This window comes from Carlito syrichta, unplaced genomic scaffold (assembly GCF_000164805.1).
Source record: "Carlito syrichta isolate Samal-C Ts95f unplaced genomic scaffold, Tarsius_syrichta-2.0.1 Scaffold153679, whole genome shotgun sequence".
In the NCBI taxonomy this organism is placed as follows: domain Eukaryota; kingdom Metazoa; phylum Chordata; class Mammalia; order Primates; family Tarsiidae; genus Carlito; species Carlito syrichta.
The window spans coordinates 21,518-45,391 of record NW_007097775.1 but is presented as its reverse complement, the minus strand read 5'-3'; the positions used below and the strand labels follow the sequence as shown (position 1 = coordinate 45,391).

Genomic DNA, 23,874 nt, shown 5'->3' with positions numbered 1-23,874 from the left:
GAGGCCGAGCGGCCTCCTCCGGGGACGCATCTCGGGAGGGGCCGGCGGCCGGGGGGCGCGGCCCGCGGAGCTGGACGCTCGAACTGGCCGAGTACTGATCCCGAAGAGACATCGAACCGAGAGACTGTCCGGGAAAAGGAACCCTTCGATCAGAAAGATACTCGCCCCTCCCACCAGCAAACGTGAACCCCCCTTGGTGAGCAGACCCTCGCCCGCAAGGAAAAACCCGAAGAGGTCGCGTTGTCCTTACGTTATTTGAGTTGTCAGGGTATGTGTAAAAACATGATTGGGCCCTTTCACTGAAATGTCGATTTTATCTGAACTCATTGAATGGCACTTCGTTTGACACCTTGGTTCAAAACGTTTTGTGTATTTGCTATGTTTGTTGCATCCAGTGGCACAACCGTTTGAATACAGAACTAAAGAAACTCGGGGAATGTCCCCCTGACATGCACCGTGAGGGTTAATACAGATACGGACACTCGCAGATTCTGTTCGATTACAAGAGTGTTATTTGGCAATAACCACCACTAAAAAATCGACTTGTCAAGGAAAGACGAGTCCACTCAAATATCTTGGTGTTTCACGTGTTTGATGGCCACAGCACATACGTGAGTCGTGGAGCGAGACAGGACGAAACACACTGCGTGAAACGTCGTCACTGCTAGCCCCAAAGACAAAAAGAGCTGCAAAACGTGGCTGCGTGGATGCTTCTGCCAGCTAGCCTGCGCTGCCTTCCCTTCCCTCAACACAGCACAACGCAGGGCGGAAGGCTTGGCTCCAGAGTGGAGGCAACAGTGCGCACGAGGCTTCTGCCCCAAGCGCGGCGGTCTCGGCGGGCGCGCACGGCCGCGCGGGTGAGCGCCCCGCACAGACTTCTAGGCCTTGGGGTACAGGGTGACGGTGTCGTAGCCCTCCGGGGGCCTTGAGCGGGCCCTGGCGTGGGCTTCGCAGTACAGCTCTCCCTCCACGAAGAAGTAGCCCTTCTGCTTGAGGTTGAGGCCGCAGTCGGCGCACACGAAGCACTCAGGGTGCCGGTACTTGTCCCGGGCCTTCACCACCGCACCGCTGTTGGGAAAAGCCAGCGTGTGTGACACACACACACACACGCACACACACACACACAAATGAGATACCAGGGGAAAGCACCCAGCGTGTGTGACACACACACACACACACACACACACACACACACACACGCACCGCTGTTGGGAAAAGCCAGCGTGTGTGACACACACACACACACACACACACACACGGAAAAATGAGATGCCAGGGGAAAGCACCAGGTAGGCAGGGCAATCTGTTTCACAGTCAGGAAACGTGTGCGATGTTGTGTCTGATTGTCACAGGGTCAGCATCGTCATCTAAACCCCACGTTTCTCTCTGATGAAGACCTGTGACTATTTTCCAGACTTTCAAACAAGTAGTTTACAGAAAACGTGTGGGATCCTACTTCATGATCCTTTCTCATCACTTCTTTGAAAGAGGGAGATGTGGCACAGAGGAGGCAAACCCCTCTGCCAAAGATTCTGATTTTGACCAAGTCGGCTGTCTACACAGCCAACAGTCCCTTGGGTGGCTTTCTGTCCCGGTGGCCCAGCTTCCCGTCTATGCAGCACAGAGAAAACAGATCAAAGAGAAGAGATGGGATTCCACGAGTGGGTGAACTCGCTTCTACTATAAAAAGAGTTCACACCAATCTAGGCACCATTTTTGCTTTTGGTAGCATCATGCTGCGTTTTGTTGGGGTTCTCTCTGCCACGAGCTTGCTGCCTAGTTTTACCTTTAGTCTCACATTCCTCCCTTTGCTCTCATAAGTCGCATGGCTCTCTGTCTTCTTGGGATGTGTCCTGGGTAACTGGACAGGGGGTGCCTCCGTGTGTGAGCTCATGGTAGGGGAACAGGGTGAAGGGATAGGCCAGGTGGCCACGTGGGATGTGGGAGTGGAGACATCAAAACGATCTGGGCTGAGTGGACATCTGGACTAGTGAGTGTGGCCATGTAAACGCAAAGTACCTTGCAGTGGAAGCTGACTCTGTTTTTTGAAACCGTATTTCAATATTTGCATAACTAAGAGATTGGGTAAAGACAGTACATTTTAACTCATAACTGCATGACCCCCTCTATTGGTTTCCCTGGGCTTACACAGAAGAGGAAGTATTCGATGAATATACATTAACAAAGGGAGGGCTTTTAAAAGTGAAGTGATTTTTTAATATATATTTGGGGCAAATTTTTTCTTATCACGAGAGTATATCTGGAATTAAAAATCAAGATTGCTGAATCGCATTATATGACAATTTGACCACTGAATGAATCTGGTCAAAATGTGCTAAACGTTGGGGACCTTATATTTCAAGTGATGAACAGAATTTGTTTTTCATAATTGCCTTTTCTACATAAAATCTTAAAGAAGAAGAAACGGAGAACCGCCACCAGGATTTTCAGTGAATTCCTGGGTTAAACAAGAAACTTACACAATGCCACTCCCACATTTGTCGCAGAGTGGCATCTTCTGCCCACCGCCAGCGCCGCCGCCGTGGACTTTTGTAACTGGAGCCCTCACACTCCGCGTTCCAGTGGGACGGTCATCTGGAAAACAAGGTGTTTCCATCTATGGCAAGAGAACAGCTGGCTGCAGTTTGTACTTTGCTTCTATTTTAAAATGTGCACTTTAACCTAAGAAATTCTTAAGTTGCCTCTGCGATTATTCCAAAAGGAGCAGGACTGATGCAAACATAGGAGACTTTGCTCTGACAGAGGATCGCACATAACAGAATTCATTGAAAAAACAATTTTTTTTGATGGAGACAGCTGTTACAAAATGCTCAAAGGAACGAACGTTAAAAAAAATTGTGGTAAAATATGCATAACATAAAATTTGCCATTTTAAGCACTTTTCAGTGACATTAAGTGACTCAGTGGCATTAAGGACATCCACATTGCTGTCCCAGATCCACTATCAAGAGCCACTTCCAAACAGTCACCCCAAGCAGAACTCTGTACCCATTAAACAATGACTCCCCATTCCCCCCTCCTCATAGTCCCCTGGTAACCTCACTTCTACTTTCAGTCACTTTGAATTTGCCTATGTGGTGGCCTTTTGTGTCTGTTTTTTTTTTCCCACTTAACATAATGTTTTCAAGAGTTCATTCCTTCTTTTAAAAATTTCATTCCCTTTTAAGGCTGAATACTATTAATCTGTATGACTGTACATTTGTTTACCCATCTGTTGATGAAAACTTGGGCTTTTCCCCACCTTTTGTCATTGTTAATAATATAAACCCTGGTGTACACACATCTGCTTGAGTCTTTGCTTTCAATTCTTTTGGGTACTCCATCTAGAAGTGGAATTACTGGATCATTTCAACAGGAGTTAATTCTATTTAACTTTTTTTTTTTGAGTTGGAGTCTCACTCTGTCACCCAGGCTGGAGTGCAGTGGCATGCTCATGGCCACTGCAGCCTCGACCTGCTGGGCTCCGGCGATCCTTCCACCTCAGCCCTCCGAGTAGCCGGAATTACAGGAGCGCGCTACCACGCCCGGCTAATTTTTGATTTGTTGTAGAGATGAGGGCTCGTCAAGTTGCCCAGGTGGGTCTCGAACCCACGGGCTCAGGCAATCCACTCACCTCGGCCTCCCAAAGGTGCGGGATGACAGGCTGAGCCACCGAGCCCGGCCCTGTTTAACTTTTGAGGAATGCCCATACTGGTTCCCGTAACGGCCGCACCATTTTACCTTTTCATCAGCAAGACACAGGGTTCCCGTTATTTTCCAGTTTTTGGTAGTCACTGTCCTAATGGGATATTTTGCATTTTGTGTGACTTTTGACGGATGGTATATATATTTTGGGCACGGAATATCAAAGATCAGAAGCCCTGAAAATGGCAGGGGCCAGCTGGAGACCCAGTTCTGCTGCTCACGGCCATGTGGCCTTGTGCGAGACCATGCCCTAGTCACTCACCTGTCACACAGGGCAAATAAGAGTGTCTGTGAGGATTAAATGATTATGTATGCAAATAAGCACAGAATTTGGAACATAGTAAGTGTTCGTGACAGTGGTTTTTTTAAAAACTTGATGATGATACACTGAAGTGTGCGGGGAGTTAAGGAATTTAGCAACACTCATTCAAAACAGTATCTTCTGATTCATTAGCTGAGCTAGCCCTTGACTGCCATGGATGAACTTTGTCTTTGGCGTCTTTTAATGACCGGTTTCAGTGGGTGGCTACTTGGACACGTTCTAGAACCTCTTTTCCTAAACCAGGCACCACCCAAATACTTGCAACCGAAGAGTCATGTGGCTACTGATTACAACCCCGGGTCAGGCCTTTCCTCCCCTCCCCCTCCTCCTGCCACCGCCTCTACCAGTCACGTGTCAGCGGTTCCACGGCTGCTCACCAGGGCCGTCCACCATTTCCTGGAGCACTCTGAAGGAGCCCGACTGGCGAGGCTGGGCGGGCTCATCCCGACTGTCGTGCAGCATCCGGTACACATCGGAGTGGGGAGGCATGGAGGCTGTGGGTTCACTGTAACACAGGCACGAAGCGGGGGCATGGTCAGGAGTGCTGGAGGGCCCAGACGTGCCAGAGGCCACAGATCTCACTAGGCAGCAACTCCTGAACAGAGAGCTCGTATTTGAAGTAAACCTCTATTGCCATGAAAAGTAAATATGAATTCACATGGGCTGCCTAAAAACGTCATTGAGCAATAAACCTGGCAATCACATCAGCACTTCTCCATTTGGCAAACTACTTCAGAGAGACACTAAAAGACAACTGTTAGAAAATAGTAGTTTTAAAAAATAAGACTCGTATCTGATGGATATATAATCATACGTGTGAACAAAATTAACTTTTCTCAGAAAAAAGACAATATCCAAAGGGGGAACCCCCAAAAACTCAGAATTATTTTTTGGAGAGCAGACCCCTTATAGTACAGGGTTCCCTCACTAGGTAAATGTTCTAGAAACCCACTGGAGTCAGTGAACTAGCTCACATTGTTTTGAAAGGCTACGTTCAACCTCAGTGAAATCTTTTTGGAGATTCTTTCAACATTTGCCCATTTCACGATGGGTGATTTATGAGTGCATGTGCCCACACTGCACTGAGTGTTCTGCAGTTTTTGACCCAAACCAGCGACTTCCGTGTCCCGCCCTCTCCCTATTCACCTGATCTCACCCTGAGTGACTTTTTTTTGTCTCCCCAGATGAAAAAAGGCCTCAAGGGGAAACACTTTGCCCACGTGGAAGTGGTGAAAAAAACAAAACAAAAAAAACAGCAGAAGCACTAAAAAGGCATCAAAATTGACAAGTTCAAAACTGTTTTGAGCAGTGGAAGAAGCATCTCAATAGGTGTATTGCATCAAATGGAGAGTACTTTGAAAGTGACCAAAGTGTAAACTTGTAAAAATAAATGCAGTTTTTTTATAGATAAATTCCAGGTTTTTGGAGTCCCTCTCTCCCTGTACACATGATAGAACGGGCAGGAGTGAACCTAGTTTGATTATTCTCAGTCATAAAATTGTCAATAAATTTCAGATATGCTTTTGATGTTAAACTAAAAGTATATAATTTCAGTTTGTTTTTACCATTAATTTGCTTTGTTAAATCCTGAAAATAACAAAGGTATAATTTTACTTGTGAACTGGAGAAATTCAACCTCTCAGTGTTTGAAATTCCACGGTACAGAAACTTAAATTTGTATTTCCGTTATATTGACTACACTATATTTCAAAAATAGTCATATTAAAATTCATTTACAATAATGATAGCAGCTTTATTTTAGTATGCTTTCTACAAAATATTCATGATGAACAACAAAAATTCCTCATAATACTACAGGTGAAGCATTAAATACTTAATTATTTTGTCATTTAATTGCAATATATAGAAAATATATTTGCTATCTGCATAGATTTTTATTACCCATATTATATTTTAAAATAGTCATTATATATCTGAAATTCTTTGCAAAATGACTTTGAGATATATTATGCTATTATTAGTTCAATGTATTCATTCCAAGAGATATCTTTGGAATATCATTACATGGCTTACTTAAGCATTACAATACTTTAATTTATAAAAAATGATTATGTAATAGTGAGAGAAGTAATAAAACTTTATCCTATAATATTTTTAATAAAAAAATTGATGGCAAAAGTTCTTTGAAAAAATAGTCATAATAAAGAAAAACTTAGTCAAAATAGAGACAAATAAAAATTAAAATCTGTATTAATAGCCTTTATACACTATAAACATTTTAAATGGAAAAGTAATGACTTTTCCACAAGCTGCCATCAGAGGAGAGAAGAGGTATCATCTCTTAAATTCCTCTAAACTTCTACTCCATTCCTAATTTTTGACCCCAAGGACAGGTATATGGTATACTAGATTATAAATCACTTTTGAGAAGTATTACACAAGACATTTGTAAAGTACATTGTGGCTTTAAAGAGACATATACATTTGGTCCTTATATGCTTTCATTTTATTGCAATCTGTTGCATAAAGTTTTACTTAAACAATTCCTCAAATCAACTTATCATCAGGCCTCAATATTTGCAATAAATCTTTAGTATCTTAGAAAAGCTTTTCACGAAGGTTTCTTTCAATTAAGACAATGTTACAAGACACCAGTAAAGTTGATACTGCCCACGTGTTTAGTTAATAAGCCTATGGTTCAAAAAGACTCATATTACCTCATTAGGGGTGTTTCCCCTAGAGCTGTCGAAACCTGACCCTGAAGTGTTTCCATAATATTGTCATCTGAGTACAACTGCATAGGTGTATTAAACTGAGCATGTACAATCTTCACACCAGGAAGTTCCATTTCCAAAGGAATGTTAGGGGCCATCTTAGCCGCAACTTTCAAGTCACCTGGGCAAATGGTACTAACAGTACTGACAGAAGAAGGGGTGCTGCGTCCACTGCCACAGTCAATCCCGGAGGGAGTGCTGCATCCACTGTGTTAATGACCACATCGCACAAAGATGGCACAAGGGACCAGACAATCCAGACAGAAGAACACAGAGAACAAGCAGAGAGGTGAAAAGGAATGGAATGCAAAGTAAGAGGTGAATTATATCAAACGAGAACAAGATGTGTATTTATGCTCCGAATTTATTTTAAAAAGAGAAGATGTTTAAAAATTCTTGATTGATGAGTTTAATATAATTAAAAGGTATAGGTGATTGCATTTTTTGACTGGGTTCTACTGGACGATAGGCAAGCGGAGGGTTTCATGTAGAAGTTGTATATAAAGTAAGTAGAAAAGGTGCAGCTATCCTCACATTTTAAACATACAAGCCAAGTCATTTTAAACTTGACAATATCACAGACAAATGATGGAGGGAACTTGTACTGGCTGGACATCCTTTTACATTTCTGAAGTAAAATACTTAAAATTAAAGTACTAAGGAATGATTCTTCACAAATAGTTACTGAATATATAGCATGAAGATTCAATCAAATACTTTGGTTAAATATTTCAGAATCAGAAGTCTGTTTCAGTAATGCAATTGAACTTGAATAGTAATTGGCAACTTGCAGGTTATGTGGTAACGAGATGTTTTAAGGCTATTTTGTAAATATTTTATTGTTAATATTTTAATATTTTCTAAAAAAACTGTTCAGTGGTTCAATACAGGCTCTTGAGACAGCCAATAAATGCTTGTCACCTTGAAATTAATGATTAGAAGGCAAATAAGTTGGTCTTTGATTCTTTGGATACTATGTAGGGCTAAAGATATATTTCTTTTATACATAGCTATTTCACGTAAAAGTTTGGAAGCACACACATATATTTCCATGCATATTTCTAATTTCCTTTTAAAGACAAGTTTTGGGGACTTATTATTAAAATATTAGAAAGCCCAGTCATGCAGATTTAAGTATTAGGAAGATTTCTATTCTGTATGATACTGTATAGAGGTCAGTCATAGCAGACATGCTTGTGACTAAAAAGTCATTTTTCTATGTGCATTTTAAGTACAGTATGAGAGTGACATTTTGTAAAAGATTGCAATAGTCTAAGAGATCTTTAAAAATGCATTGTAATTTCTGACAAAGCAAAAAGAAATATTAGTATTCAAGTAAACATCTATCATACTTCCCAGTTAGTGTTGCTGTAAACTCTAGACAGAGAATGGATTTATACGGTGTGTTTATCTCAAAGTCAGTATTTTTCAGGTCTCAAGTATGGTCTCCCTACTCTCTAGAGCTATTAATGCTAACCTCAGCTCCATATAAAGGACAAAAACTATAAGGATATTGGGCAGTGATTGACTTCACCAGTATTGCAATCTGATCAGTCTGGACAACCTACACAACCAGATTTTTAATTTTTGTGTGTATCTGACATTACTCAATTTAACCACTAGCCTGAACCAAGCAGGTATAAATATAGGCTTGCTCCTTCACTTCTTGGATTTTGAGGACCTGTTTACAACTCCATCGGTACAATGGTTAGGTTACATACCAAAATGGCAAGTGGCTTAGTGACTGTTTTTGTAGGTTTAACACCACACTAGCTCTTGAAATGGACTCCAGCTGGTGAAAGACTAGAAGTAAATTTTCACTTGTAGTGCAGTCTAGTCAGTATAATATTGATTTGACCTGAGTGTAATGAAGCTTATGTCATTGTAGTTTAGGAATTTGAAACACTGAGTTAAATCTTGGGACACTTTAGGCTCAAAATATTGAGCCTACTCAACAAGCATTTACAGCTAATCTCATCTGACTGTGTGCCAGGCAGGTGCCGGCACAGGACAGATGAACTTTGATTCATTTAGAACTTATACCATGTTTAGTCATCTTTTTCTGTTACTAGTGTTTCTGTCTACAGTTGACCCTTAAACAACTCAGGGGTTGGGGCACCAACACCCCAATGGTCTAAAATTCAGGTACAAATTCTGACTCCTCCAAAACTGGACTAATAGCTTACCGTTGAACAGGTGCTTTAAAGATAACATGAGCAGTCTATTAACAGATACATAGACTAGTATCTACGTATTTTATGTATTCATAACTTACCTTTTTCTTTTTTCAATATTTCAAGGCCATACAGTTCATCTGTGAGTTTTTTCAAGTTACTGCAAATCTCTCTACATTTTTCTGATATATTTATTTTAAAAAATTCATGTGTGTATGTGGACTTGCATGGTTTAAACCCATGTTGATCAGCGGTTAACTGTACATGCATATTTGCACTACAGAATTTTAGTTAAGCAATAATTGTATCTTCTATTTTCTAGTTCTTTTGTCATTCCATTAGGGACTTGTGTCTATTATGTAGATGGGAAATAAACCCCAAACAAACAAGACTTTTAATATATTTCTGGGACAATTTTACAAGGTGTCTCACACCGATACTTTACATTGTGGATTTTCTTTTAAGGTGGGGTCTCACTCTGTCACCCAGGCTGAAGTGCAGTGGCACCATCATGGTTCACCACAGCCTCAATCTCCTGGGCTCAGGTGATCCTTCCCCCTCAGTCTCCCAGTAGGTGGGACTACAGGTGTGTGCCACCATGCCTGGTTCATTATTATTATTATTATTTTCTTTAGTGACAAGGTCTCACTATGTTGTCTAGGCTGGTCTTGAACTCCTGGGATCAAGCAATCCTCCCCCCACGGCTGGGATTACAGGCACGAGCCGCTGCGCCTGGTCCTTACACTGCTAGTTTCAGTAAGACAGTTTTCTTGGACTCTGGTCACTGTGCATATCATCATATCCATGACCTGTGCCTGGTGTCCCGGAAGGTTAGGTGCTAGGAAGATTTCTTGAGGTTCACTTAGAGACTGGCAAGACCACCTGTAAGGTTGCTGATGTACTCAATTACTTCATGCCCAGATAGGTCATTTGACAGAGAACTGATTTCCCTGAATTTTTGAGGCATGCTCCTGGAAGAGACTTGTCCAAAAACCACTCATAAGATTGCATTTTATCACTTGGATCTAAAAATGCCTTGTATATATTTTTAATTATAGCTTTAGCCTTAACCATTTTACATGTTTGCATATGAAGACACCAGTCTTTTAAAAGACTTCAGTTAAGATGAAACAATTAAAAGGACCATGGCTAGTAGTAAAACCCCAGGGAGATCAATAACTTAGACGGTCCAACTTGCTTCCGATTGGAGATGCTGTTCACTAATAGTGTAGCTATTGGGTGATTGGAGTTAACAGTAACTCACTGTATATTTCAAAAATAACTAGAGGAATGGATTTGGGATGTTCCCAACACAAGGAAATGATAACTGGTTGAGGTGATGGATAGTCCAATGACCCCGACTTGATCATTACACCGTGTATGCTTGTATCAAAGTGTCACATGTATGCCAGTAATATGAGTACCCATATACATTAAGAGTAGCTATAGCTTGGTATGCAGCCACTCAAAATTCCACCTTGATGAGGCGAGAGGATTGCCTGAGCCCCGGGGTTCAAGACCAGCTTGGCCAACTTGGTGAGACCTCATCTCTACAATAAATCCAAAAATAAGCCAGGTATGGTAGCATGCACCGGTAGTTTCAGCAACTAGAAAGGCTGAGGTGGAAGGATCACCTGAGCCCAGCAGATCGAGGCTGCAGTGGCCATGAGCTTGGCACTGCACGCCAGCCTGGGCGACAGAGCGAGACTCTGACTCAAAAAAAAAAAAAGTCAGAAGTTACAACAAATGGTGAGGAAGTCCAGGAAGAAAGGAAGGGTAGAAGCATTTTTACAGTTCTTTAAGATTTGCACACTGGCACTTGATTTTTCAGCAAATCATCTAATTCTTGTTTCTTTCTTCCCCTCTTCTCCTGACCTCAGTTATATTGTTTCCTTCAGGCTGGGCTCGGTGGCTCAGCCTGTAATCCCAGCACTTTGGGAGGCCGAGGCGAGGGGATTGCCTGAGCCCACGGGTTCGAGACCTGCCCGGGCAACTTGGCGAGACCTCATCTCTACAATAAATCAAAAATGAGCCAAGCATGGTAGTGCACGCCTGTAGTTCCGGCTGTTTTGAAGGCTGAGGTGGAAGGATTGCCGGAGCCCAGCAGGTCGAGGTTGCGGTGGCCGAGAGCGGCCGCTACTCTCCAGTCTGGGTGACAGAGTGAGACTCCAATAACAACAACAAAAAAGTTTCCTTCAAATGACAAAATTGAGTGGTTTGTCATTATCACCATGTTTAAATTAAAATGAAAATATAAAAGGAAGGGATTATATGACTGGGTCTCTCTGACTTTTTATAAACTGAAAATTGTTATCAGTCTTTAGTAAAGGCAGGATATGTTTTGCTATAATGTATCATTTTATTGAAGCCTCCTGAAGTCTGTAGTGCAAATTAGGGGCTTGTCATACTAACCTCAAAAGAATGCAAGTACCCATATACTAATTTTCCTATTCTTCTTTGGGAAGTAGCATATGGCCTTATTCGACAGTAAAATATCATTTTACCTTTTAGTCCAGTGCTGTTACGTTATTGGGGGTGGAATGGGGTAGGGATGCTACTGAAAGTGCAGTAATAGGGCAAAGATGCAGAGGAAAACAAAATGGCAACCAGGGAACAAACAGGAGAAAAGGACCACGCAGAGCTGTGAGCACAAGGTGGGATGTCAGCTGTAGAGTCTTCTCTCCCCTCACTCAAAAAATATCCTTGAGGGCTCTCAGGATTTTATTCCCTTATCCAAATGAACACGTATGGAGCTTTTCTTTTGCCTATTTTCAAATATTTGTTTCCTGAGCATTAATTTGATCATGTTTCTAGGTGCTAGGGACCCGTCAGCCAAGGCTCCTGTGGACACCAAGCGCACGTCCTGGTGAGGAAGGGCATCCTGTCTTGCAATTGCCTTCCCAGCATCTTTCTCCTGCTCTTCCGTCCAGGGCTCTTTTCTGGGTCTGATACCGCAAAAACTGTCCGGCTTATCTTGAAACAACCCTCTGGACTGCCTCTAGCCTATTGGAAAGTCTGCACACTGGAGTCATATATCAAGTGATGACTGACTATCTTCAGGGATCAGAAGGGACACACAAACACCATCACGAGCCAGGTGTTACACCTAGGCATGATGGGCATTTTGCCAAGCTGGTGAGTTTAAATGTTCCCTCTAAAGGCACTTACATTCAATTTTTAAGTAAAACAACAGGAGGGCCAGATAAAATACGTCTGTGAACTGAATCCACCTATGGGCCACCAGCTGGGGACACCTGATGTAAATCATGATTCTTCGGTCCTGTTCAGTACAGTCGTCTAAGCAACTTCCTTCCTCTAGGCTGACTGACTTAGCTGAGGTCAGAGGGATAGTCTGTGGGCTCCTGAAATCACTATATCTTTCCTGAGGTGGCAATACCGGGCATTCGTTTCTCTCCTCTTAGGCTAAAGTTTAATTTCTAGAGAAGCTATTTGAAAAGGATCATGTGAAGATAATCAGTTTCTCTGATTGGCAGACAAGAATTAAGAGCTTGCTCATTATTATTCCAGCCTGGCCAGGACTGTCCACGAGGGTAACCAATATGCCTCCTCTACTCCTAACTCCTACATTATACTTGTTTTCACCCATGTGGGAAAGTTCCTATCCAAGGGGCCTCTCTTCCTTTGCCAGGATCCAAAGAGGGCAGACATATTTTTATGTAAAAGCCAGAGTTCGTGGAGATTGAAGGTGCAGTGAGAATGGAGGTGGGCTGACCAGAGTCTTTCAAACTCATAAGACATCAGCTTTCCCACTTGTACACCATCCAATTCCTTTCTCCTCACTAGGGGCTGGTTTCCGTTTTTGTTCCCGCTGGCAGGACTTTCCTGAACTGGGATGAGTATGTCTGGCCAACTCAAAGGTCACTGTGTGCTAGATGGGATCCCCAGAGCAGCAGTGGTATTAGCTATAAATATACGTGATGAGAGCATAATCTCACAGCTCTGCAATCTTGTCAATATTGACTCTTGGAAATGGAGGTTATTTGGCTACTGTTCTCTGCTGAATGAGTTTGTTTCTTTTTGCTTTTGAAATAAGCTTCACAATGAAAAGTCACACCAAACATCTAAAGGTTATTTTTCCTGGTGATTAGTAGAAACTGATTTAAGAAGCATGCACTCCACACTTCACAATCTCAGAGCTTATGACCTGCTTCGGCCTGGGATTATGAAAGGTTTGGGCCGAATATTGTGCTTGTGTTCAAAGTAGTTCACATCCTGTAAAAACAAAGGGTCAGAAAGGCCCCTCAGTGAAATTTTTTTTAGATGAAATTAAATGAGCAACAATTGTACAGAGAGGATTATTTACCACCAAACACTGTCATGACTAGGAAGGGTGATGATGGAACCAGGACGATTTCTTCTTTTCCATCATCTATCACTAAAGGTCCAGGAAACGGCTGACTGGACTCCAGAACAATTAGACCCATATTCTAGATACTTGTCTTTAAAATAAAAGTCTGATAGAGCCTTCGGGAAAGTAAAAACAAAACAGCAAGAGCTGGACTTTGGGAAGGAAAAGAAACCATGCTATCACTGTCCAGTACGCTGTGGCCAGAACAGAGAGTTCAATACTTACTTTTGAGGTGAACTAGGAATGAGACCCCGCAGCTGTCCGTGAAGCGCATCGTGGATATTGCTAGTCGAATAGAGCCCAATTGGCGAGTTATAGGAAGCGCTCACTACCTGTCTTTTGTCATCAATGTTTGCTGCTGCAACAAAAGGCTGGGCCCTTCTGTTGTGCGCGGTACCAATGGGTTTGAATTCCTGTACAATGGCAGACAAAACACACAGAGCCAGAGTGCACAACAAAGCCGTTAATGAGCAAAACTGTCAGCACTGCCGTTGTTAATAAAGGCATTTTTACCCATGAGATGAATGGAAGGTTAGAGGAGGAGTTGGGTAGAAACCTGTCTATGATTTTCTTTGGAACTTATATGTGCTATATTCATCTACTAAATTTGAAGGTGCGAAGGGAATTGACCTTATTTAAAATATTATAGAATATGGATTGCCTGAGCCCGTGGGTTCGAGACCCACCTGGGCAGCGAGACCTCATCGCCACAATAAATCAAAAAATCAGTTGGGCGTGGTAGCGCGCGCCTGTGGTTCTGGCTACTCGGAAGGCTGAGGCGGAAGGATCGCCGGAGCCCAGCAGGTCAAGGCTGCAGTGGCCGGGAGCAGCCACTGCACTCCAGTCTGGGCCACAGAGTGAGACTCCAACTCAAAAATAAATAAATAAAATAAAATAAAATAAAATATTATAGAATAATTCAAACATTGTATCTCTTGTCTGTCCCCTACTGACTTCATCTATAGCTTTTATAAAATTCTAATAACTCATTTGAAAACAGAAACTTTGTGTCATAGATGAGATTTTTGGTTTCGAAAATATGACTATAGTTAACATTTTCCAAGTAAAACTTACATATGCTTTCCCTTCTATTAATATCTTGATAAATTTTGCCTCGTTTTGAGAAACGAGAGAATAACTATACTGAGTCATTTTAACTAACCCAGGTAAAGATTCTGTTTTTTAAAAATGCCTTCAACAGCAAAAAACCAAATTCTTAAGCTATAATCTTAATTTTAGAAAAATAACAAGAATTAAAAGACTTTTTAGGAAAGCAGAAATAATATATATAGAACCTCCTCTTTTTGTGATTTCATGTTGTGTTGAAAGAACTCTTCAGATTTACTCTAGTTCATATTTACTTTTAGTCTAGGAAAGACTAAAGTCAGTAATTCAGAGAAAGCTTATGTATATGATTCACAAAAAGGTTTCTATTGTTGGAGAAAAGGTCTAAACATCAGAGTCATAAACCCTGAGTTTGAAAGATGTCTGAATGATCTGAAACCCTATATTATTGTTTTTTGGTGTAGGAATCATATTTTTTCATGATTCCAGATTTTGTACATTTATAATTTTGTAAAGCCATTACAATTTTTTTCTTTTAAGCAACAGAACAAAGCCAAAAGGGAATACTAAAGTACACACGAGCCAATTCTCTTCTAAATCTTTCTATTTGACCAAATTAGAAATTATTTTGGCTGCAATCTTTACAACAATATTTTCACTACACATACACATGAACTTTATTTACCTTTGTGGATGTACCACCACATTCACACAGATTTGAAATGGCATAAAGGTGTATAATTATTTGAAATGTTACTGGGAAGAGGCCATTTTCATTAAGAAATTAAAAGACCCTATAATATTCTTGCTCACATCATTTTTTTTTTTCTTCTAGTCAATACAGATGAGTAAGTTGTGGGATGGTGCTTTTCAGTTATAAAAGAAAAAAGAAGGAAGCAAAGAAGAGATGATCTCTCTTCCCCGGGCGGGGGTGGGGGTGGGGGGGGAGTGGACCAGAGTTTCTGTATAGAGATTTTTGTGCCTGAGTATATGAAAACTTTCTGTGGGGCCAAGCTGCAAAATGCCTTCTTTTGGTTTTCCCGAGCAGGGAGTCACCCCATGAACTCCCTCTTCCCCCATCAAAGCCCACTTTTCAAAAAACAGTCATGCCAGGACAGATGGGGCTCCCAATCCTAGCCTACTGTGCCTTTGGCTCCAGCTGCCTCGAATCTCATGGTCCCTGGGAAAGAACTGCTGTTCTCTCACCAACCATAGGCAGCGTATTTTAACAGCCTCCAGAACCTGGAAAGGAGGACTGAGTTGAATACAGTTTAGCCTGTGACTCTACATTGATTTGACTGATATCTTGTTCATTTAACTCTTTTCCTTCATAGTAATGGCCCTGCTGAGGAGTTGGTTGGTTGACACTATTGTAGCTGCCACCAGGTAGAATGATTGAAACAATCAAATATAGCTTTAGAAAAAAGATGCATCCTAGAACCTGTGAATATGTGTGTCGCCAAATTAATATCTAAAAATACAAGGTGATTGTTTTAGCTGATTTAGTAATTACTTTAGATTGACTGAGTTTTATGATTAACTATTATGTTTAGCCATTATTGTGGCATGGAAACAGTGAACTGGAAATAATTGTAAGTAATGACAATGGCTATGATTCGAGCCTCTTTGATATGAAAGAAGAGACGAGGTTAATTGCCCAATTGCCCACTTTAGTTCTAGTGGATTATAAATTGCTAGGTGAATTAAAAAGTGAATTAGGCAGGACTGAGCAATTAAGCTTTGTGGAACTTCATTTTTTATTATTTATTTATTTATTTTAACAGAATATGGCCTTAGAGTCTTGGTAAATAGAACTGAATTTACAAAAGCTAGTTTGTGAGGAAAAGAAAAATCTCTGCTTTTATTCCTTCCTAGTCCTACAATGATAAACAAATATGAATGGTGATTGTCCTGCAAATGAGGCGACTTCTCTGAAATATTTGTGCATTAATAATCTCTAGTAGTACTTCCAAATAGCAGCACAAGTTAATCAGCTCCAAGCCTTTTCTTTGCTATTTTGTTTTGATTATATATATCCACAAGTCAAAAATACATAATTTACTAAAAAAAAAAATCCCTCTATTTTCTACTCAGATCATAAAAGAAAGTGTTTCTAATATAGGCTGCAAACATTTTTATTTAGGCTTTGCAAAGCATTAGTTTATGGACTTCTACAGTCATTCCAAAAAAGCACAAGGAAGATTAAACACCAAAGGTAAACAAGAAATTTAAGCAGGGCACTGAGAGGCAACATTCTATCCAAGGCTTACGTCATTGCTGACGGTCAAACAGAATCAAAAGACAAAGCCTATTAGAAGTTTGCCGTTCCACTTAATTACTTTTTACATTTTCTAGAAAAGTCTTGACTAACCAAACTACCAGTAAAAAATGTTTATAGCAATGAATATATAGTCCAGCTCTTGTGTTTATTCTATTCTGACAAAATCACCCAAATAATGCTTATCTCTTAGAAATTCAATAAACACTTATTCCCGTTAACACATTTTAAAAGGTTAGGAGCTTATATTAAGAAATAATATTTTGAATTAATGAAAGCCAAGTAACTGACTTGACAGAACTCCCCTGACACTGGGAGAATGCAGCTCTTCACGGCAATCTCCCAAGTCCTTGGAATGACCTCAGTAATGACAGCAGTCCAAGAGAGTTCACCTTTCAAGTTCTTACCCAGAGAAATTGTTCCCACATAAATACTCAAGCAACCTTCATAATTGAGAACCATCTCCAACAGAAACAGCATGTTTGACTATTATATGAATCAAATTGTACATACCGGGATGCCAAAAATATGTATACACATTTTAAGAGATGTTACCTATGTATTACTTTTAGTTTGTCATAACCAGAAATGTCTAGGCGCTGATAGTAACCACTGTGAGCACCTCTTGTAACTGCAGAAGTCAAACGTGACTTGTATTCATCTTTTGTTATTGGTATATATCGGGTGTAACAATTTTAATAGTTTTTTCCTTTCTTAAAATGTGTATATGTTTTGTTGGCACCCTTCGTATATGAAAAAAATGGTGGGGAAATAAGAGAAACAAACTATATGAGATGATCATGTGCTTGATCAAGGCACAATGGAAAAATGATTATATGTCACCACGTTTGAAATTTATAATCACCCCCTCCTCATACTCACCCCTCAAATGAAAAATAAATTCATCCTTATTAATCATCATTTTTTTCTCCTGTGATCTGTTTCAAGTGTTTTCTGTATCTCCTCGGGGAAGACTTTGGGGAAATGGTGATTATGGAAGTTTGCTTTGTGTAGGCTGCCTTCCAGTTATCAAACCATTGTAGATTGAAGTTAATTTTATTAAAATATAAATGACTTCAATTCATATTCTCTTGACTGTGAACATAAGTTCATTTTTTATTATCAAATCTTCTATGGCAAGGATGCAATCTTTAATATGGAAATGGAAACAGCTTTCTTCTTGTTTAGAAAAGAACCATTTTTATTTTTAATATTTCTGAAAAGAATCGTTCCTGCATTGTGATAGGCACATTATACCTTTGAGTTGTTCAACTAACATTAAACAAAGATGAGGGTAATGATTTATTTGCGAATGTAGGCTTTGAAGAAGGATAAGGAGCTCTGACAATATACCGTTAATATAAAGCAACGCTTTGTACAGAAAAATGCATATGTCTGCTCATAGATCATGTTCAGGATTGTGAGACGGTAGTTTATTCAAGTTCTGAGAGCTGATCTAAACAACATCTAAGGTCTCTTTTAAGCCTAAGATTCAAGTCTAAATTCATAAAAAAATAAAATTTAACTATTTAATAATAGCATGGAAAAATGAAAAAAAAAATTTTTTTTAAAGTTCCCCAAGCCCAAACCTATCTATGCCTAGGGAAATAGACCAGAAATGAACATATGAAAATTTTATTATCTGTGGCTGGGCTTGAATGGTAGGATATAGTTTTTTTTTTTTTTTTTTCAATTAACAGATATTTTATTTGAAAGTGAAAATGGGTATTTTATTCTAACAGCAAAGGTCACATAACTTACAATAAAAGTTTGACTTGGGTTGAGAAACAAGCACTCAAATATCATATTGCTCAATGGGATTTCGATAGTCATCTCCAATGACATTTTAAAGCACAACATAGTAATAGTATTTGTTTCTCCGACTGTCCCACCTTTGATGCCCAGAAGATTGCTCTGTTTGCAGAGTTGTCATTTGAAAAAAAATCCTTTTGTATAGCTTTGCAATGCTTAAAAAACAAAATAAAACAAAACAAAAATATATAACCATTGCTTAGCTTTTGTCCAATCTCTGTTCATATATTAAATTCACTGTTTACCTGGGGGCGGGCACACTTCATCAACAAGGGTACCTGCACAATGAATATCTGTATACCTAACCCTGAATTGTACCCCACAATTAAAAAATATATATATATGTATTTTACACACAAAAAATTCACTATTTAATTTTTATCACCACATTTTGCACTAGTTCACGATATTGGATTTTCAGATAGCAAGGGATGTATTGCAATTTAGCTGTTTTGTGTAGGGTGGTGTGTCTTGAAGTACCTAGTTATATGAATTGATTGAGTCTCATAAGGACTTTGGTCCATTAGAAGGACTGAAATTCTTCTTACCTCTGAGCCCTTCAAACACTGGCCTCTTGGAGAGGATACCAGTAAGAATTAGTCATGACTCAAACTAGTGGAATGTTTCAAGGCTCCGTTTGACTGGCTGTGGTAGCCTTTAACTTAATCTTCACCTTAAAAGAAAAACAGTTTTACTTCCTTTCATCTATTCTTAGTATCAGAAATATTATATTTTCTAACCTCCATACAAGGGGGAACCTCCAAAAAAGTCCAAGTTATCTTTTGGAGGGTGGACCTCTTGTAGTATACTGGATATTTGTTCCTCTGGATCAAATGGTCAGCCAGAGTTTTTATATGGACGCTTTGAAAAGGGCGAGTCATGATTGGCAGAAGAAACGTCTTGAGTTGTGGCAAACTGATTCTCTCACCATGACAACGAACCTGTCCACACAGCCTGCTGCCTTTCTGCAGACCCCAAGCAGCACGGCTCCCGGACCCCACCCTCTCTATTCTGATCTCGCCCCGAGGGACATTTTTTTTCATTTCCTGGATGAAAACAGTCCACAAAGGGAAATGTTTTGCTGATGTGGAAGAGGCGAAACAAAAAAGGGCAGAAGCACTAAAAAGGCATCAAAATTGACAAGTTCAAAACCTGTTTTGAGCAGTGAAAAAAAATCTCGATAGATATATTGCATCAAAAGGAGAGTATTTTTAAGATAACTGAAATTTAAATACGTAAGAATAAATACACAATTTTTAAATAAATAAATTTCACTACTTTGGGTCCCCCCTCATATTCAGTACACATGGGCAAAGACATGATTGACAAAAGGTCAGAGTATTTACAAACAGAATTATGCCTTAAAATCCAATTCTTAGAATAAGCATGGTCATGAACCAATACTCATAAACTTGCAAGAGAGGCCTCTTCTAGAGCTACAACTCAGAGAATTACCCTTAAACTCCAATTCTGGAAAGATGTTAGCAAAACATGGGCTACCATCATGGTCTAAGCTCATTTGCGCTTAAGAAATATTTGCTCAATCACCTTACCCATCAGGGTGGGAGATGTAACTGTAATTAAGGATCACTGGGGACTTGGTACTCTGGTTGAATCTAATTGGCCTCATGCTTGACCTCTCATATTGATAAATTTGGGTTTAAAAAACTAGGAGAAACTTTGAATGGAAAAATAATTTGCAAAATAATGCCATACAATTTTGGACATGTGCTGTGTATGGAAAAGGAAGTGTAAAATTCCATCCAGTTTGTCCAGGTGATGCTAAGAGGTTGGGTGGCCAATAAATGCATGTGTATAGACCTTAACAGTCCCTCCCTCCCTCTCTTCCTTCCTTCCTTCTTTCCTTCCTTCCTTCCTTCTCCTTAAGCACCATATAATCTCTTTTTCTCAGGTGTTGCTTCCAAGTGATATGTTGACGAGAGTGGGATGAAACAGGTAGACTTGGGCATTTCCGCAAAGGGCTATACAGAAGTGATAGCCCAGTCTAATACACTTTATTTTTTCTTCTTCTAATCTTTTCTTCTGTCAAACAAAAGTTTGCTTACAGGTGTCATTATTCACTAACCCACCTAGAATGCCAAAGTGAGCCAGCATTTGGAGCCATCTGCATTCAGATCCCTTTTCACAATTGATTAGCTGTCCCACTTATTTGATCTTTTGCTCACTTGTCCCAAAGAGCAGAAAGTTTTACCTGACCTAAATATCCCACTCAACTTTTGAGATCACTTTTACAATGCAATGGCTGGGGGTGATGGCTGAACATCGTTCTGAGAATGGGTTCCCAGGACTGGCCCTTGGCAAGGTTAGAAAATGCACAGCTTATCTAGTACCTCTGTTCCTACCATCCTTTTGTCTTTTAAAAAAATTTTTACTTATTTATTTACTATCAATTATGGGGTACAATTCAGGGTTAGGTATACAGATATGCATTGTGTGGGTACCCTCGTTGATTATTAATCGAACTGTGGGCTATGCCTATGGGCTTAGGGAACAGAACAGCTTCCCGGTTTCTGCCTTCATGAATATTCTGTGTCCTGTTCACTCTTTGGGGAACATGTTTTGCTTTAGGAGGTTTTTAGGCTCAGACTCTACCTTCCCTTCAGTCAAAAGTCTAGGGCAAGAATCTAATAAACTCATTCCCTCTAAGGATTATGTTGCTCAGAATGCTCCTTTTCCTGGGGATTGCATTTTAACTGAAATAAAGCTATGATCCCACGTCATTTGTAGTGTCCCTTGTAATGGCAACAAGAAAGGCATTCGTAGCCTCTAGGAAACCCTGTCACACAGGCAGTTTCCTATCTCACCAGCAAGAAAAGCTGGGAGATTTCGTGATCATAGCCTGGGATAGGGTTGACCGTACTGCTAATAAGGCGAGCTACCATTTATTTAAGCATTTCTACAAACAGCTCAATGTGCCAAGTTCTTTGCTTGTATTATTTTGTTTAAATCTTTGAGAAGCCCTAGGAGATACATGTACTTAGGTTATTTCTATATCTGTTATTCACAGAAGAAACCGCAGGCTTATGGAGACTAGCAGAAAACGTGAAGGACAAATTCAAGAGTTAATTATCTGGAAAGGGTAAACACTGCTAAGGCACAAATTAGAAATATGTTTCAGTTCACTTTTGCAAGACATATAGAAAAACTACACACTGGGAATACCTAATCAGTTTACTGGGAGCAAATTTCAAAAAGGATATTAAATTTTTATCTCTGTATCTCTAAGGCTTAGGAGCTTCCAAATAGAGATTCTAAAACCCTTTTCTTAATTAGATTTTTCAGTACATCACAATTGAGGTTTGATTTAATTTCAGTTTTTTGGACCTTCTGAAAGTAGGCATAGTCAGATAAGCATCAGGTGATTAGATTAATTTAGCTTATTAGAGTTGCCTCGAGGGGAAATCCTTTATCTTTTGTAATTCAGCTACATTGGCTGAATATCACATTCAGTTACATTAGCTGAATATCATCATGATAACATAATGCAAAACTCCTTTCATAAAGTAAATTTAATTATAGAATCCCACAATGGAGAATTAAAGAAGGATGTAAAATAAAATCTGGATGAGGACCTTAAGGATTGAAATTCACAGTAACAGTTAGATTAGAGACACCTGTTTCAAATGGCAGGCTGTGTTTTTGCTTTGCTTTGTTTTAACGACTTAAACTTCTTAGATTACCTCATGGTCATTTGGCAGAAATTCATCATAAAAAAATAAAAAAAAAAAAGGTGAACTCTGTAGATTTGGCTAAATTCTTCTTGAAGACAATATATTTGTCTTTCAACAAGATGTTCACCTAGGTATGCTTCTCTTTTCTCTTAATTAAAAAAATGAATAACATAAATTAATCTCAGAGAGAAAAGAAAAACAGTTGCTTTACCAGGTGACTTGTTCTAATTTTTATATTTGCCTCTTTTTGTTCTTGGAAGGCATCTCCATAATTTAAAAAGAAAAATAATGTAATATCATTTACTATAACAGTCATACCTGTGGCTCTGACTCTAAATTGATTTTGAAAGGATGGGCTCTCCCATCTTCAGATACCTGTGGAGACCATAAGCGAGCTTCTGCCCTGTAAACAAAATAAAGTTTGTAAACCACAGATTCTAATGGTACTTTCAGTTTCAGTATACTTTAACTTCCCACCATGCTTGTGAAAATACTAGCAACTCTCACTTGTTTAAGCAGAAACAATCTTTTCTGCCTGTCACTCTGTATTTTTCCATCCAATTAGTCTTATGTTTTTAGTGTCCTTTTGGGGAATCTAGACTAGATCAGAACTGCCTTGAGTACATGGTGCAGTTTCTGGAGAAAGCCAGCCTCCAAGACCTGTGGGAAACAACAGGGGAGAGGGAGATTCTCGAGGCACACTTGCAGATGACCACAAGGCAAGTCCTCTAGGCCTCCCCTCCCAGCCAGGCTCCCACAGAAGACTGAGTAATCTTCCAGGTGGATTTGCTGCTGGGATCAAGGAAATGTGCTTAGCCCATCTCTTCTCATGCATCTACCTGGAACCCTGTGGCCCCTAAGGGACCATGTGCTTTACAGACAGGGAGAGATGTACTTCATCCCACGAAACAGCAGATGGGCTGATGGAGTGATCCTTCTGTACCACAGCAGGGAAGATTGTGAATACAACATTAATATAATGACAGGATAAACACACACTAATAACCACTCTAACAGATTATTATTTGCATGGTTTCAGATCAGGGATCTGACGGCAAGAGATCAGGTTCAATTTTGTTATTTTTTTCAGGGGGCCAGAAAAATCTCGGTATCTAGCACAGTCACATGCACTCTGACACACTGTGATATTCTTCGGGGCTGAATTCTGTACAACAAGCCAATGGTATTCAGAATTTTAGCAACCAATTTTAACGGAATCCTATTGAGGCAAGTCAAGAGATTTTTAGGAGACCCCAAACGGCAGTACACTAGTTGTGCTATTCTGTGATTAAGTACCAATGATTCTACTTTCATAGTCAATTAACTGGGTTAGTGCAGGAAAAAAAATCTTTTAGGCTCTTTTATTATTCTAACATTTCAGAGAATTCTTTTACAAATGGTTTGTCAACACCTACTAGATTGACTGTCTTTAGTGAAACCAGACAACAGTGACTGATAAAAAAAAAAGCTAGTGAAAATCCTAGGTCCTGTGACACTCCTTCTAAGAAGATGAAACCATGTATAATTCTGGTTCAGGTTTTCCTGCAAAACAGATCAGACTTAAACACCATTAATAAAGGAGCACCTGTCAATTTTCAGACACAGCTGGTGACCTGCTGCTTTAATTTTGTCCTGTGCATCAGCATGAGTCATGGACTCTGTCCCAAAGCCATCGATAGCCAGGATGACATCTCCAGGACATAGGTTGGCAGCCGCCGCCTT

At 39.9% G+C, this 23,874-nt stretch overlaps 1 protein-coding gene across 1 annotated transcript; it reads right to left on the bottom strand.

Moving 5' to 3' along the window:
- Nucleotides 1–350: 350 nt before the first annotated feature.
- Nucleotides 351–23,874, bottom strand: PDLIM3 (PDZ and LIM domain 3). Its single transcript, XM_021708967.1, has 7 exons — nt 23,738–23,874; nt 22,471–22,555; nt 13,102–13,169; nt 6,706–6,969; nt 4,405–4,532; nt 2,481–2,595; nt 351–1,068 (listed from the first exon to the last, which is right to left on the bottom strand). The coding sequence occupies exons 1-7, from the start codon at nt 23,803–23,805 to the stop codon at nt 879–881; spliced, it is 918 nt and encodes a 305-aa protein (XP_021564642.1). The 5' UTR covers nt 23,806–23,874; the 3' UTR covers nt 351–878.